Below are 16,981 nucleotides of genomic sequence, written 5' to 3'. Positions count from 1 at the left end.
TAGCGAGATACCACAAGCAAAGGATGCAGTGCGGTGAGTAGGGAGGGGAGAGGGGGCTGAAGCCACCCATCCAGTAAAGCAATTAGCCAACACGTGAACACAGAGGCGCTCGTGAGAGCGAGAGAGTGAGAATATGTACTCGAGCGCGGCATCCCTCACTTTGTGTATGGCCGCACACGCACATGCACACACACACACACAGAGATAAACTCACAGATATTTTTTCTTGTTTTACAGATTGGGCGCTTCCGCTTCAGCGTTGACCCCTTCGACGGAGCTTGGGCAGCACGGCATGTCGAGGTTTGTAGAGCGTGGAGGAGATCGATAAGAGGGAGCGAGAAGGGGAAAACTGTCGGAGGAGCCATCACAGCAGCGCACCACTCATGGCGACAACTACAATAAAATGTTGCATAGCAGAATGCACAAAGAGGGGGAGATGAAAGGGAGACGTGTGCCCTCAGCCGGAGTTGGGGAGGCTGGCGAGAATCTTGTCGCCATCCTTGACATGGGGGGCCATCTTACGAATCGTGCTGCGCATGTCGAGTGGGGCGTCCTGCGAGATGTCAGGCATGCGAGAGTTGAGGAAGGCGGTGCCGTCGTAGTCCATGGCCTTCAGCTTCGCTTTATAGAAGCGCGCCTTGGCGTCGACCTTATCCCACGTTCCTTCGATGTTGGAGGCATCGAAGCCGTCTTCGCGATCCTTCTCCGCGTCCACCGAGGACGACTCCGTCATCTTTTTTTTCAACCACAGGTCGTTGATCGGCTGCCCGGAGTCCTGCATCACCTTCAAGTCCTGCAGGATACCGTACACCTTAGAGAACTGCTGCTTGTACTGCCCATAGTCTTGGCGAATATCCCCCATCGTCTTCTTGGCACCGGCCTGGCCGGAAGCCAAGCAACCCCCCGGCTGTGCCAGATCACCGCCAAGCACACCCTTGCCCGACACGTTCTCCATTGCCGCGGCCAAAAACGTGTTGAGCGGGCGCTGCGGATCGACGGCAGCGGTGAGGGACGGCGTCTGCACGTCAGGCGGCTGCAGCACTGCCGCATCTTCCTCACAGCCCTTCTCCAGCTCGACGCGCTTAGCCACCTCCACCGCGAGCTGTTTGCCAGCCATCTCCATACTCTCCTCGAGCCTCTCCTGCAAGAGGCGCCCGTCGAGGAGATCGGGGTTGAGCTTCCACAGCTGCACGCTGAGGCGCATGTCGGTCTCCACCCGTCTGCGAGTTCCGTTGGCCGCGACGTACGTGTGCACCTCCTCCGTCTTCTCACCAAAGCGGAAGCCCCAGCGTGCCTCGCCGGAGACGCACATTAGGGCGCGAGAGGGCAGCAGCACCTGCCCGCGCCGTCCAGTGCTCTCGTCGTCAAAGTCCAACACGGTATCACTCAGCAGATTGAGATAAAGAAAGCCAGTGCCAACGGTGGGGTGCTCGACATGCATCTCGTAGCCGGGGATCTGATGCTCTACAACCCGCGCCGTATCCGGTATTGCACCCATCAGCGGCGGCGCCACGTCACTCAGCACGCGCAGCAATGTCGGCGACCACAGAAACCCCGGTAGATGGCGCACCTCCCTCTTTTGCCAGTTCTTTACCTCAGTGAATTCCTTTTCCGTGCCGAACATCTCCAGGTACACATGCTTGATGACCTTGTCTTCCGGCGTAGACCCTTTCCAGACGGTCGTCTGTCCTTCGCGTTGCAGAATACGGCTGAGCTCGGCGTAAATGAGCTCCTCCTCATCTAGTGAGACAACATTGCGGAACACTTCGCAGCGCTGCACGTTCCGCGGCAGCGAAACGAGCGACGCATCCGCTGACAAGGCACGCACTAGACGTAGAAGACCCCGCCGCAGCATTCGCCTGTGTCCACGCGTCGGGGCTCACAAGGAAAGGAACGAAGAGGAGGGGATGAGCAAAATCAAGCGGACCAGAAGGCTGGGAGGTGAGACAACTCCGATGGCGTGCAGGTGGCGGGACCGAGATGCAATGCAGTGACCACAACGAAACAAACAAAGAAAAGGAATGCCCGCGGCTTGTCTGTTACGCTATTCGCCCTTCTGCACACCCCCTTCCAGACACACACACACACACAATAACGGGTGCACGGGAGAATAGAGAGCACGGCTGCTGGTGAGTGTGGGACTGTGCACGCCGGGCGTTGAGTACTTTCGCCTGTAAAAACGTGGAAGCGAGCGGGGGGAGGGGCAAGTCGAAGGACGGAAGGAGCGAAAGAATTGCAGACGATCCCCGTCGGCGTGTGGGTGTGCCTCGAGGAGGGCGCGATGCGTCGCGCATTCAATCTCTCCACAAACTGAGCGTAAAGTGCCGCCGCGTCACCGGCACAGCACACTCTGTGTGGCGGAGTTGAAGCTAGTCGCGTCGACGAGCAGCGGCAGATCAGCCAGCACTGTTGCTGCAGTGTGCACAAGACACAATCCGGCACCGTCACCTCCGCGTCCATCATAACTGGCAGCTACACGGCGGCCTGGGACAGGGTGGCGCGAGGTAGGGCATGGGCACGCTTTTAGTAAAGCAAGGAGTTGGGCGGGTTTACCTTACGCACAGCAACGGACAGAGCACACAAGAGAAGACGGAGGACCACGAGGTCAGCGTCGAGGAGGGAATAGAGAGACACCTGCAAAACCCTCATCCACACGCAGACACGGACGCGCACGCACGACACACGGACCTGTGCAACACAGAAAACCGAGACAAACAGCCGACACACAAGCGCCCGCAGTGGAGCACAGAACCACCGCGATCATCACCCTCGAACGCTGAACTAACCAGAGACTTCACCGACTCCCCGCGATGCCATAACAGGGGCTCTTGATGCAGGGGATAGGCACAACCGTGACCCACCAAATGTGCCTCATTCCTTTACCTTATTTCCCCACGCCTTCTGCCTACGCTGCCCTCCAACCGCTGCGTGCACAGCACACGCACGTAGACCTGGCGGTATTCTTTGTCTGCCGCTAATGTGGCTCACCATTGTTTGACCGCTTGCTCATCGCACGAGCGTAGTTTTTTACGGTCTCGCTTACCTTCTCCGCACTCTTGCACGGCACCCACTTGTTGCTCGCCTTCCCATCGTGGAAGAAGGGTAGGCGAATGTAGATGAACTCGCTCGTGATGTGCAGGGGAAAGTGGTACGTCTCGCTGCCACCGCTCGAGTATACCTGGTAGAGGTGCCGCTTGCTTTCCGTCTCGGCGAAGGCGTAGGCAAAGCCGCCGCTCACTTCGCGTTGAGCGTCGAGGGCGGCCTGTACGTATTCGGTGCTGTCCTCAAAGCGGCGGTGCGCGCGAATCGATTGGATGAGCTTCACCATCGGCTCCACAAAGTTGCACAGGAAGTCATCCACGTCGGTGAACTCCCACTGCCGGTCCACGACGCGATCCTCGACCTTGTAGTAGAACTGGCCGCTCGCGCGGCGCTCCTCAGAGATGACCCAATGGTTCGTAGCGTTGCTGCCGACCTTCACCTCACACACCACCCGATGCACGCTTGAGGTGCGCGGGCGCAGAAGCGACTCGCCAATCTCTTTGTCGCGTAGCATGTCGGCCGCACCGTTCTTGGAAACGTCGCGGAAGAGCGGGTGGCGCGACATCTTAGTCGCGAACACACGCACCTGCTGTTCCACCTGCGCCGTGTTCAGCGAGTTCACGCTGCTGCTGGCGCCGCCGCGCTCCATGTTGCCGTACGACGGCATGGCCGTCTCCCCTTCGCCGTTGTCGTCGCCTGACACCGCCAGCTCTTCGCGTGGCTGGCACCACTGGAGGTGCAGCTCACAGCGTGCCCAGACGCAGCGACGTACGGTGCCTTGCAGGAGAGCGCCGCGGCGAAGCCACACAGGCGCTTCCACCCGCTCCAGTGGCCGCGCGTCACCGTTCTCGTGGCGCTTCCAGTCCTGCAGCTGCTCTGACCGACGAATATACTCGAGAAGGTCTACACGCATCGCCTCGTCGCGGATATCCACTGCCGCGATAAAAGCGGTCACGCCGCGCGAGGTGGCAAGGCGGATGCCAGGCGTGGAGCCGCCCTGAACGTTGGTTATGTTACCCGTGACGTAGTCGCCCTCACGCACCACGAAGGTGCCGCGGCTTCCGCTGCCGCTTCCCGCCCCAGCCCCTTTAGACAGCGCGTTGATGTCAGCACTGGAGAGGTACGTGATGCCAGTAATGCAACTCATGAACTCGACGTTCGTGAGGCGGCGGTACGGGCGGCGCGCAAAGGAGCGTCCATTCGCAATAAGCTCATCCACGACAAGCTCCACCTCACGACGACCCACGTCGGCCAGGGCCGCGGCACTCGCCTTGACCTTGGCAACCGCAGAAGGTACGTCGACGCGGTAGAGCGCAGCCCGGCGCTCCTCCTGCGTCATTCCAAGCAACCCCACTAGCAACACTTCTGCCGGCAGCGTCGATGAGGAGGCGGTTGCCTTTGCCACCATGCAAGCGATCGTGTACCACTGCGACGGGATCAGTGTTGCATCGAGAGGGTGCCACGGGAGCTCCGCGTCGCATTGCTCCGGTGAGCGAACGCGCAGCACCGGCGCGGCGTTCTGTACAATGGCGGCCCCGTAGGGTTGCAGAAGCTGCTCCACTTGCCGTCGACTTCGCGGAACGTCGGAGTGAAGGATGGCATTGGCCAACGCACGCGCTTTGGCAGGACCGAGGCCTGGAACAAACTGCAGCGTCGCAGCAGCGTTGGGGCGGAACACGATATCGCTGACCCACAGGCCCACCGCCGCCACCCACAGGCTCATCTCCCACGCCAGACGCTGGTAGAGCTGGCGGTCGTGCGAGGCTGAGATGCGTATCGTGCGGCACAGCTGCAGCGCTGTCTGCTCGCCCTCGAACAAGGAGCACAGCACCTGCAGCGGGTCCTGGACGTAGCGGGCGAGAGCCACGCTCGTCACCACAATGTTCTCTGTCTGTGGCAGCTCTAACCGCGCATACGTCGTGACGCTGTAGTACCGTGGCACCTCCACACTCGCCCACACAACGGGCACGTCGACAAAAGTACTTTGATGAACCTGCTCTCGCACAAAGTTCTCGAGAGTGCGCAAGAGAGGCAGACACGCAGTGGAGGAGGCGCCGATGGCCACCACCGTAGGCCGGCACTGCGTGAACAGCTTCCGCAGCTGTGCCGCCTGCAGCACCGCCCTCTCGCGCCCGCTCACAGTCGACACAGCGCAGTCCACCCAACGCGTCGTGCCCAAAACGGAGCCATGCTCGTCGATGAAGGTGAAGGCCGTGACACCGCTGTTGCCGCGATACACTGCACAGACGCGGCTGACGTCGTGCGCCTCTTTGGTTGCGGGGAGCGCCTCCACGACGTTCCACTGCGGCTCCCACAGCCGCGCTGCACCGTCGAAGTCGCTGAGCTGAAGCCGGGTCGCGGCGTACGGGCCCTGTGAACAGAAGGTACTGAGGCGCTGCGCTGACGACACGCTCACAACGTACTCGGCGTTTGCGGTAAGCTGAGCGCGCACCTGCGTTGGAAGCACCTCCAACAGGCGAATGACAACGAAGCTCATCGCCTCGTCGCGCGCGCGCCACCAATCTGTGTCCTCGCGGCGCTGGTAGAGGCCTTCGAGGTTGAGGATGTCGTACACAAGTTTCTGATCCAGCACAAAGTATAGCTTCACGAGGTCATTGCGCTCCATCTCGAGAAGCTCCAGGAAGTACTGCGCGTGCTCCGTGAACATGCTGGCCAGCGAAAAGATCTGGTCCGAACGCTCCGAACGCTTGTAGCTGACGATGAGGTCGCCCTCGGCGCAGAAGACATCAAACACCATACTGGCCAGCACCGGCGCCTTGGAGAACTGCGATACCAGCGCCTTCGTGAACAAAGACAGAATCTGCTCACCGTCTAGTGGCCGCGCTAGCGTGCGGCCGACATTCGCGGCCCAGTCGCGCAAGTTCATGTGCGCATTGCTCAGGCACAGCGTCACTGCCGTGTTGGAGCGCAGGTTCTCCTGATACTGCAGGCCGGTGATGCTGAACTCCTCAAAGGCGTCCTCCAGGCCGAGCTCTCGAATGCGCAGGTAGGGGTCGGTGCCGTGCAAGCCCTGCAGGCTGTCTACAAAGGTCAGCCAAATGTCCGCCTCCACTGCGCTCTCGAATACGAGGGAGTTCAGGATCGTACGTTGATCCTGCACACGGGCGTCCGGGTGGTCCTTGAGGGAGGAAATCATGCGCTGACGACGGTACTCGAGGCCGAGAAACAGACGGTTCAACTCCACGAGACGGACGAGGAGGCGGCCAAGCTCGATGAAGCACGGCTTGCGCTGGGCGTAATGACGCTCACGGCGGTCGCCGTACCACAGCGGGTCGCCTTCGCCAATGGAATGACGCGCTAAAGCGTCGAATCCGACGTAGGTTTCACCGATGGCCGGCTCCTGGCGCTGGCCGGTGGTGGCGTTGTACGCGTAGGACGCCGGCGCGATGGTGTGCCTGGCGTCTTCGGTCAGCACTGACCCCTCCAGCAACGCGCACAGAAGTGGATGCAGGGGCGTCTGGTGGTATACCATGAGGTGGCCAGGCTCATAGTGCTCTACCGTCATCTTCTGCAGTGCGTAGCCCAGCGCAACCACCACCGGCTCGTCGACAATCTCGGCGAGCGGACGACTGGCGAGGGCGCAGATGCGCGTATTGTGTGCAAATGGCTGACCCGCATTGCGCAGCTGACGCAGCACCCAGTAAACCTCGCGCTGGAGGGAAAACTCGCACACGCTACCATCTGGAAGCACTCGAGGCTCCACGAGCGCCTCCTTGAGCCGCTCCGGGCATGTCGCACGCACTGCTGACTCCGTAGTCTTGCCAAGCCCCGTCTGCTCCAACTTGAACTCGAGGTCGCTGCGTAAGCCCTCCTCATCGATTTGGTGCCGCGGTGCAGCAAAATGGTCAGAGGCGCCGGCCTCAATCCAGTGCATGAACTCGTTTGTCTCAAAGTCGGCAAGATTCGCCTCCTCCGATCTCTGATCCTCTTCGTCACCACTACGCTGCCCCGAGTCGCCGGCGTCGCTCAGCGGCTCATTGCGCAGATTCTCCAACTCGCGACGCGCCTCCTCGCGGAGGCGGCGGTTGCGCTCCTCCTCCTTTTGCCGCTCCGCTGCAGTCACGAAGCGACGTGCGGCACTGCCGTCGTCGTCGTCGTCCTGATCGTATTCTGGCAGAAAGCTAAAGACCACTTGCAAGAATGCGTTGTGCACACGCTCCGCCGCAAGGCTGGCGTCGGTCAAATCGCGCACCCACGCAAGCCCGGCGAACACGTGCTCAATAGAGGCGGCACCATTGCTGGATGAGTGCGCCGCTGCGGGAAGAGCGTCTGCTGACGAGTCCATGTTTAGCACGCCGTGTTGCCGTACCGGAAACGTAGTAGGAAAGACCTCTAAGACGGCGAGTACGAGGCGTTATTGACTTCTTTCGTGTCTCTCGCTCTCTCTATAGATGTTGGTCGCTCCGCCCACGCGGGGTGATCGGGCGGCACAACGACGGCACTGATACGTCTACCTGCACAGAGAGACGCGGGGGGGGGGGGCGAAGAGAACGAAGACAAGCCACAACGGCACTTATCGATTCCAGCAGAAGGAGGAGAAGGTTCTCGATTCGTGCGCGCCTCTGGAGTCACATGCCGACTAAATGCCGTCGATGCCTCGCCAAACAACGCTAGCACGAAAACGCCACGCAGAAGACGGAAGTCGTGAACCGCGTCGCCGCCGCCGGAAGATGGAGACCCTCCAAATGCCACCTCTCACACAGACGCCCAGAGTAAAATACCCAGGCACACAACAACGACTCAGAGATCGGAATAAGGGGGAAGGGGGGAAAAAAAGAATCTTCGAGCACCCCTCTTCACAGTCGGTTGACGTGCGTGGTCTTGAGGAGGAGCAACGGCACGTGAGGACGATCGATGCGTTGTTCCGTTCTTCTGTTCGCTGGGTTTGTGCCCGCCCTCTGTGTTGTGGTGTCCGCGCCACGGAAGCCAGGCGGACCCGCGTCGGGGAGCAACCACTTGTCCCACGTTCTTCGTGCCGCTGAGAAGGAAAAGAAAAAAAGGCGCCAAAGTAGCACACGCGCGGAGACATGCAGTCGAGTGTCTGCGTTGAAAGCGAAGTCAGGTGGAGGTGATTGTGGCCGATGGAGAGAAAGGGAATGAGAAAGAAGGTAATCCGATGGATCACATGCAGGGGGCTTGCACTGTGACTGCGCGGAGCAACAGCATCCGAAGCACTCTTCGAGGACTATTCGCGAACGAGTGTAGTCGATACAGGCAAAAGCACGCCATTCTTCGAAAGCCCCGGTCACGGAGGGAGAGGGGCCACGGCATATCGGCCTTTACACTCCGAGGCACCTCAGTGATGATGTGCCATAAGGCGAGAAGTGACAGCGGCGTGTCCGCCTTCCTTTTTCCAATTACAGTTGCGCGACGACATCCCCTCATCGCGAGTTTATATTGTACATGAAGGAGAAGATATTTTGAACGTGCTCACTTATATAAGAAGAGACCACCGGTGCCGCACACGTGCTGCAAGAGGAGAGAGGGAGAGGGAGAGGGAGAGGGAGAGGGAGGAGCATCGAGGTACCTGTGTCTTCCTCATCCCCGTGCTCAGGTGGCGCAAGGGGTTCAAGCAAGCTGAATAGTAGCCCCGGAACTTCCAAAAAAAAAAATGCAAAAGCTACAGTAAAAAAAAAATGCGGAGCAGGATGAACAAGAAAAGCGGAAGGACGACATGAGTATTCATTGCACGAAAAGTTTGTGTCCCTTTAGAGTTGGCGACGTGAAAGACCGCCAACGCTGGCATCCACCAAGTAGTGATGGCTGTGGAGGAGGAGTTACGTCGGCGCGAAAAAAAAGAGACGGTTTAGAGAGTGATAAAGGGAGGGAGGGGAGATGGTGGTAGTGGTGGTAGAGGCAACACCAGTAAAGCACAAAAAAAAACAGAAGAACGCCGATGCTGAGAAAACAGCACAGCACATACCCACCCCCGTACCCACGCGCATACAGGGAGAGATGCAGGCTTGGCTGCTTTTCACTTGCATCCTTAAAAAAAGAAAGCGAGCACAGGTAACAAAGAATGTGGTAGGCAGAGGACGCGAGAGAGAGGCATCGATTGCGTGTATTTGAGTGTGCATGCCCTTATCAACACATGTGCGCATGATGGGATATCTATCGTGTACATTGGACTTGTATCACACCGTACCAAAGAGGGAAAAAATGCAATCACATCTACGCACACAAAGGTTTCTAAGCGGGTATTTATAGGCGTAAAACGTACCCTTAGTGAGGTAGAGGAGAGTGGGAGAGGTCGGAGAGAGCACCTCTCGCACACCTCCGCTTTTTCGTGATTCTCAGCTCTCGCCCGCCCTTCCCCCTTTCCTCGTTTGCACATATCGGCAAAGAAAAGGCTCAGCACACAAAGAAGGAGGTAGACAGACAGACACAAGAGAAGGTTTTTATGCAGCATGCCGAGGGTTTCAGAAAGCCACACGAGGAAGAAGGGGCGATGAGGGCTGAGCAGACAAAATGACCGGACAAAAAATGATACAAATAATAAATGAATACTCGCACGCACCGCTAAAAAAAATAAACGGCAGGACGCTTCTGCCGCCGCATGGAATTGTGGCACCCTCCCCCTACTCACTGCTGTGCGTCCTTGCCAAGCTTGTCCTCGTCAGGTCAGCTGCTCACGCACAACGAGGCTGAGGCGCACATCAAACCACCCAGATTGCTACCGTGCACCCGGTAGAGAGTTGTGTGGGATGGAGCGTCGGTGCGCCGTCGACGGCTCACGGCACATGTGCCCCTATTCTTAAGCACAATACACGAAGGGGACAGGAGCGCAGACCCACACACAATCCCCTCTTCACCAGCAAACATGAGCAGCACGCAAACAGATACGAACAACTGCGCATATGTGCGCCTCAAAAACGTCCGCCATCGTCTCACGCGCTCCCTGTGGCAGCAGCAGCAGCAATAAATGTCTCATGTCGGTAAATCTTGCAGCGCATACTGCCTGCACTATGCATTTTCTACAAGCCGGGTAGAGCGGCCGTGACCGTCGCTATGAGCTCGCGCTGCATGCAAGAGTAGCGTGAACGGATCGTCCTCTCGATCAAGTCCAAGTCGTCCTGCAACCTCTGCAGGCTGCAGCTCGGTTCCGTAGCAACGAAGACGAACGACGACGAGTGGCGCGGAAGCATCCTAGTCGTTGGCAGAGGTGACGCGGGCACGGATCTAAGGACGCTGGGTCGCATCTTGGACGCGCTGCCGTATTGAGAAGAGGACGCAACTGTGATCGTCTGCGGAGAGTGGCTGTAATAGAGTGAAGTCGGCTCGCTCGAGGGCAGCTTCGGAGCAGTGTAGAGGTGCCTCGCTGCCGTATTTACCTGGCTCGTCTGCAGAAGCGCGCAAGGCGCGGTCTTGGTACCTGAGTAACAATGGGCGCTGGACCGAGGGCAGCTCAGTATGGGAATGGTGCTAACAGCCGGCTTTGCCTCAAGCACATCCGTCTTAGGTGGATGTTCCATGCGCATGTCCACAACCGTGATCGGCGCCGCCGGGCAGACCTTCACGAGAGGTAGCGATCGTGCGGGGGAAGACGATGCTGATATCCGCGACTTGCCGTGCATCTTCCCTTCCCCTTCGGCGTAAAGCGTTGGCAGACGCATAGGCTCCTCACCTGCCAAGCTTGAGTCGAGACCTGATAGGGGGCTCTTCTGAGCAGGCGCTGAGGCAGCGACGCCTTGCAGAGTTTTGGGAAGGCGAGCGCTCGGTCCGACAGCCCACGGCGTGCGACGCTCCACCGACGCCGCGTTGCTGAAGACCTTCAAAGGCGGTAACGGTGTCACGGGCATGCGTATGACGGGAGCCGCCTTGGTAGAGACTGGCGCGGCGCGGGCCGAGCCTACCGTCCGTGCGGCTGTGCTGCGGCGCAGAGGAACAGGCGTCAGCGCATCTGTGTGCTCAGCGAATCCGTCGCTCTCCAACGACGCGGCATCTTCATCTGCTTCGTCGTCTTCCTCATACTCCGTTTTCATGAATGACACGGTCGCAGCGTACGTCGGCGCTCGGTGCTCGCAAGTGTTCGTTGTCTGTTCCCTGACACGTCTCTGCCCGTCGTGCCGCCGTTGCTGCTGCTGCTCCTGCTGGTGCACCCTCGGCTCGCTCCGCTGTGGCAAGGATGTCTGCAGACGAGGGAGTGGGGGCGGCTGGTTTGCAACGCGTGTATCCACCTCCATGCGGTCTCTCTCCAACCCGACAACGCGCACATTGGACACTACGGCTGCCGCTGGAGGCGTCTCCGTCGCTTCCGCGCTGTCCACTAGAGAGGCCCGTGCGCTAAGCACGACAGCAGCCTCCCGCGGCACTTCCGCGACTGGAGGCGCCGACACCGCGGCTGGAGCTGACAAGTAATTGAGCTCGTACACCTTCTGCCCTTTCATCATCTCGACTTTGCTTCCGACAGCCAGCGGACCTGCTCTCTCGACCTTGCCATCGGGCACAATGGCCGCCATGTTTGCCTCGAGAGGGTCGAGTGACATCTCCAGCGTAAGTCCGCCGTGCGAGCACTGGCGTTGGTTCGGGACCTCGGCGACGTCGAGCATTGTGCTAAGATGGCGGGGGGCAATCCGGAGCGTGTTCTTGCTGTGCTTGAGCGGTTCCCTGGCCAGCATGAAGTTGTCATACATCTTCCACAGCTGAGGGAAGGGGTATTCGATGATCGCGTGCGCCACTCGCCCTCGATCAACGTCAGCACAGACCGTCGTGCTAGCTACATCGTACGCGATCGTGATCCCGTCCGGCTTCGCCGCAATGCCTGTCACCGTTGCCGTGACAGGCATTGCGGCGACTTCACTGCCACGCAGGCACTGCAGCGCCTCCCGCTGAAAGGTTTCAGCGAGGAGGTCACCGTGCTCCTCCAGCACCTGCCTCCATGCCTTTCCCTCTAGGTTTGCTCTGTACATGGTGTCCGTTACGTTATGATTGCGGAGGTGGCGCGACGTTCCGCCGAAGCGGCGGCACAGCGCCCGGGCAGCTGTGAGAGGGCATTGCTGTAGCGCGTCCTCCACCGCGCGCAGCGACCTGGCGCCGCAGCTGTGGAAATGAAGCGTGAAAAGCGCGCCGTTGGCGTACGGCAACGCGCTCACCCTGTGCACCGAGCCCCCGATAGCGGAGAGAGCTGCAGTGGCGTCTGAGATGAGCGCCTCGCACAGCACATCAGCACGCTGCTCTATTAACGCTGGCCACAAGTCGCCTTCTACGTAGACGGCGTGTGAGCTGGCGTCTCGGCCGTCTGGCCCTACCGGCGCCGCACTGGCCGTCGGTGAGAGCTTCAACGTGCAGCTGGATAAGAGAGTGCTGCAGCGCATCGCCTCCGGCTGTACGTTTGCCTCTACGTGTGGTGGTGCCCCCGGCGCTCGTGCCGCTGCCGACTCGTGCAGCAGCTCATTCACCTTCGGGTAGTTATGCTCCAACAGCAGCGAGCACCATTCTGCCACAGAGTTAGTGCTCGGCAACCGCACCGTCGCATCCACCGTGAGGTGGCCGGAGAGTTGCAGGTCCTCCACCACATCATCCGGCGTGTCAAGCACGGCGCACGTCTCTGCGGAAAAGAGCGTGCGCATTGCCTCCAGCTCGCCTGCCAGCTTTTCGTCGGTGAGCCCCGGGACGTCAAAGAAGCGACGAAGCAGCACCCGCACGGGTGCGCAGGCTGCGGAGGATTCGGTGAGTGCGCGCCGGTGAAGCAGCGGCGACCGCTCAAGCGCATCTGTTGGGACGGAGAAGTCAGCCTGCCGCGAGCTACCGTCAGCGACGGTCACCGCCTCCAGGGCCATCTCGGTCTTGGTGGGCACCAACACAGCGTTGACATCATGCATCGCTGCCTTCGTCACGCCATTGCCGCGGTCTGCAAGCAGACGATCCCGCAGGGCGCTAGAGAGTTCGTAGTGAAACTTTGGTCCGCGCTTCGCTGGCGAAGACTCTACTGACGCAGAGAGCGGCGAGAGTACTTCCACTTGATTGATAGTGACAGCCTTCGCGGTGGCATCCACGAGGCTTTCGATGGGAACGGCGCGGCGCTGCATGGTAGCCTCTGCCGCGCTGTACCTGGACGACACGGCGAACGAGCTCCGCGGACTGAGGTGGCGCTGAGAGTGCTGTGTGTGGAAATCTGTCATGTGGAGCGTCCGCAGCACTGGGAGGAGCTCCACGGTTGCTGGCGAAAAGACGTATGAGGTAGTGGGGGCGGCGGCGCTTGCCTCCGCCTTCAGCTCCAGATTGGACGGCTGCATCACCACACCTGATGCACCCATCACTTCCTCGTAGAGCTTGTCGGCGCACCTGACGATCACTTTCTCTATCGCGCCCGTGAGCGCGCCAAAGAAAGTGTGCACGTCTTCCTTCAACGCGCGCTGCAGCTGCAGCGGGTACGGCTCCCGCAGCGCCTCCCATATCTCCCCCGCCATGGAAGAAACATGCGTTCCTTGCGCACCGTCCAAGTCGGCCTTCTGCATTGCTAAGTCAGCCGCTATCGCAGTGTCCTCAGAAGGGGATGGAGTGGTGCTCGACTCCTTGTTGGTGACGCCGGCGTCCGTGACTCCTGCATATCCATTCGCTTCAAAGCTGACACGCTGCTGCTGATGGGCCAGTTGGCGCTCTGTGGTCGTGTGCCGTGACAAGGACGTCGGCTTCTGCTCCAGTGGTGGCTTAAGCAGATCATGTAGCTCAGTGGCCGCCGCCTCTTCCTCTCTGTCATACATCGCTTGCGTGATCTTGTCTTCCTGATCTTGCCCGACGACTGCCGGCTTTTCCGACGAGTCCCGTGGTATGGGTAGCAACGTTGGAAACAGAAAGGACGCCGGCAGGGACTTGCTCGCCGTCTTTGCGTCACTGTTTGCCTTCACCGAGTCGGGCACGTAAGCGTTGGGGTGCCCCATCGTACTTTCGGCCGCGATTGTACCCGGCGTGAGTCGCACGGAGGAGTATTCGGCCGACTCAGCAATGTCTTGTGGCCGTCGTTCGAGCACGCCCGTCACTGAAGAGGCGTCCTCTTTCTTTGGGCGCACCCGAGGTGACAGCGGCGACGTCGGCGTTGAGGCCGAGCTCGTGCGAGGGGCACCGATGCTCTTGACTTTCGACTCGGAGAGGGTTCCGCAAAGCAACAACTGTGTCGAGTATGTCTGCGTGAGGAACGACTTGCTGGTCGACTCATTCGCCCATCCCGGTGCCATCGCAGTCGCGACCGTTGGAGCCGTGCGTATCTTTGCCGTGGTGGTGGCGCGCCTCTTCAGTGGCACCACCGCCCGCTTTCGGCGTGATGTCGCCGCCACAGAGCTTTCCGAGCCGAAGCTTTCGTTCGCGCTCGCAGAGGAAGATTCAGCGCTGAGGATGGCACCATTTCGAGCAATGAAGCTGTAAACAGTGCTGGTGGTGCTGACACTATGCCGTTCGCTGTTTGCGTACTCAGAGGCGTTCAGCACAGCATCCTCAGACAGCAACCATGGTCGACGCACCTCCTCTGTGCACGGCGAGGCGGAGCGCACAAGCAACTCCGACTGTGGCGTGGCCGCAGTCACGGTAGTCGCCAGGGTGGAAGCAGTCGTCATAATACTCCTGTCCACCTGCTGCGACGCGGGGGCGGTCCTCGGCGTTGAAGCGCAGCGCTTAGCAACAATAGGCACCTCGACGGCCAAGGATGCGAGGCCGGTGGTGTAGGATCGAATAACGTCCCACGTTTCGGTGAACGAGCAGCGGTTGATTGCCGTCTCGGAGTCGGACGCCACGTGCTCACCGTTTCCATCCGCACAGCGCAGGAGAAGCTTGACGTAGAGGCCGGTTGGCTGAACCGCCCACGAGTGAACTTGCACGTCGCTCGCATCCGGCACAGCGTACATGGTATCCCGGAGGAGCGCCAGCCGCAGCTGTGAGGGCGCGGTATCAATGAGTTTCTGCAGCGCATCGGAGGCCTTTTCAAGGAACAGCAAAGGTACCATCAGCTTCAGCGGCTGGTGCGCCGCCGACGTCGCGGCAGTGGCGCTGATTTTCGACAGCGACGCCTGTGTGAACAAGGTTGGCGCCATCTGGTGCTTGCGCAGCACTGGGGGCGAAGGTGGTGGTGGCACTGCCGTCGGTTGCGGGGAGCTCGCAGCCTCGTCCACCGCTGTATGCGCCGTTGCAGTGCTGGCGCGAGTGCTGCTTTCATGCCACCAGGGCGGCCATACCACCGACTGAGGTAGTGTCGGGGTCACCTCCCGCGAAAGGAAGAACGCCACCAGGTTGTACACCTCCCACGATTCTGCAAAGGAGCTGGTTAAAAGGGCGGTTGAGATCTTCGACTGCGAGTCAGAAGACTCTTTTAAAGACAGGATGACTTCCATCTCCGCCCCTGCAGCGTGCAGGCTAAGGACCTCGACCGCCTCACTGGGAAATGCAAAGGCCTCGACATCCCGCCTCAGCGTGCGGGTGAGCAGCTGGCGGTGATGGCGGAGGATAAAAGGCCAGAGAGCGCCCGGAAACACCAGCCGAAGGCGGCTCAAGTGGACAGCCGAAGCGCCTCTGGGGTACGTAGCGGCCGTTGCCTTCTTCGGTGAAGGCACCGATCGCCTCTCGCTGGTCGATGGAGATGAGAGGAACGGCGGTGGTGGCTTGCGCGTGACCGTCCTCAGGGCGACTGCGGCAAGCTCTGGCGGTGGTAGTTCAAAGGCAACTACTGGCTGGGTGGGGTAGGCGGCGTAAAAATCGATTATGAGATCGCGCCGGGAGAGTGCTTCGTAGTGTATCAGGGCCTGCTGCACAGAGGCGAAGGATGCGGCAGCGGCGGCACACGGCTCCGGCGCTACTGCAGGGGAAGGGCGGATAGGCGGTAGCTGCTGCGAAGGTTTCACTGCCTCCACCAGTGTCGGTAGCGACACAGCACGCGCCCAACCAACGCCCCTTGCACTCGCGGTGGATGGAAAAGCTTGCTCGTCATCGTATGGATGGTGCCCTGTTGCGGTCACTGCTGCGACTTCGAAAGTTGCCCCGTGCGCATGACGGATACGCGTCAGCATCGAGGGAAGAAGGCGCTGACGAGGCCACTTGCGGTGCACCGTCACCGGGAGAGCATTTCTGGGGCTGTCTTTTGCTCGTTGGGGTAATGCGGACAGAAGTGATGACGGCTGTAGAGCCGGCTCGGGCTCGCTGATTAGAGATGCGGCGTCGACTGCAGCCGATTCGGCATACTCGAACGCCGATTCTTCAGTTGCCCCCTTGAAGCCGCACCGCTCCGTAAACGGCGACCACCGTCTCGCAGAGGTACTGGGCAGGTTAAACACAGAAGCCCGTGTCGAGCGTTCAGATTTGTGGCCGGAAATGACGTCTTTCGCTGCAGCGCCGACGACCTGATCCAGGTACGTAGCGGGTCCCTCCTTCGTGGCTGAGTGTGCCAATGGAGGAGCAGAGTGGCACACGTACAGGTGCGCCATGTAAATCCCCACAATCTGTTGAGAGGCAGCCTGCGGCGAGGGGGAGAGACGGGTGAAGTCGAGTGGGATCAACAATGGCAAGCAGCGCACAATCACAGCACACGTGCCCCTTGGCGACACGACTGTCCACAAGATCCGCAGAAAAGAAAGAAAAGGTCTCACGGAAACAGCAAAAAAAAAAAACAGAGCGAGTTGAAGGCAGGCAGGGAGGCGGGGTGGCGGGTGGAATCGTGCGTGTGGCCTAGACTCAAGCGAAGTGGGAGACCAAGTGGAAAAGGGAGGAAGGGGGAGTGCGCAATCGCACACACGGGAACTGGCACACTCAGCGAATGTGAGCACGGAGGCGCATGAGGGGCTCAAAGGGAGTGAGGGAGGCGTGAGATGCAGACTTTTAAGAGACAAACGTGTGAACGTGTATGTTGTTTGGGGAAAGGAGGAGGAGGAGCGAGGGAGGGGGAAAGAGAATTGTCTTTGAGGAAGCACAGACTGTCGTTGAGAGACTACCGGAAGGG

The 16,981-nt window shown here is 59.9% G+C and overlaps 3 protein-coding genes across 3 annotated transcripts; all 3 read right to left on the bottom strand.

The window, feature by feature from the left end:
- Window positions 1-457: 457 nt before the first annotated feature.
- LDBPK_333260 (hypothetical protein, conserved) lies at window positions 458-1,855 on the bottom strand (the record flags this gene model as incomplete). Its single annotated transcript, XM_003864101.1, has 1 exon — window positions 458-1,855. One exon carries the CDS (start codon window positions 1,853-1,855, stop codon window positions 458-460), a length of 1,398 nt encoding a protein of 465 aa, XP_003864149.1.
- Window positions 1,856-2,974: 1,119 nt separating this feature from the next.
- Window positions 2,975-7,348, bottom strand: LDBPK_333250 (hypothetical protein, conserved; the record flags this gene model as incomplete). The annotated part of the gene is made up of 1 exon (XM_003864100.1): window positions 2,975-7,348. The coding sequence occupies one exon, from the start codon at window positions 7,346-7,348 to the stop codon at window positions 2,975-2,977; it is 4,374 nt and encodes a 1,457-aa protein (XP_003864148.1).
- A 2,689-nt stretch (window positions 7,349-10,037) lies between these two features.
- On the bottom strand, window positions 10,038-16,469 carry LDBPK_333240 (hypothetical protein, unknown function; the record flags this gene model as incomplete). The annotated part of the gene is made up of 1 exon (XM_003864099.1): window positions 10,038-16,469. The coding sequence occupies one exon, from the start codon at window positions 16,467-16,469 to the stop codon at window positions 10,038-10,040; it is 6,432 nt and encodes a 2,143-aa protein (XP_003864147.1).
- Window positions 16,470-16,981: the final 512 nt, after the last annotated feature.

This window comes from Leishmania donovani, chromosome 33 (assembly GCF_000227135.1).
Source record: "Leishmania donovani BPK282A1 complete genome, chromosome 33".
In the NCBI taxonomy this organism is placed as follows: Eukaryota; Euglenozoa; class Kinetoplastea; order Trypanosomatida; family Trypanosomatidae; genus Leishmania; species Leishmania donovani.
This window is presented reverse-complemented; position numbering and strand designations above follow the sequence as displayed.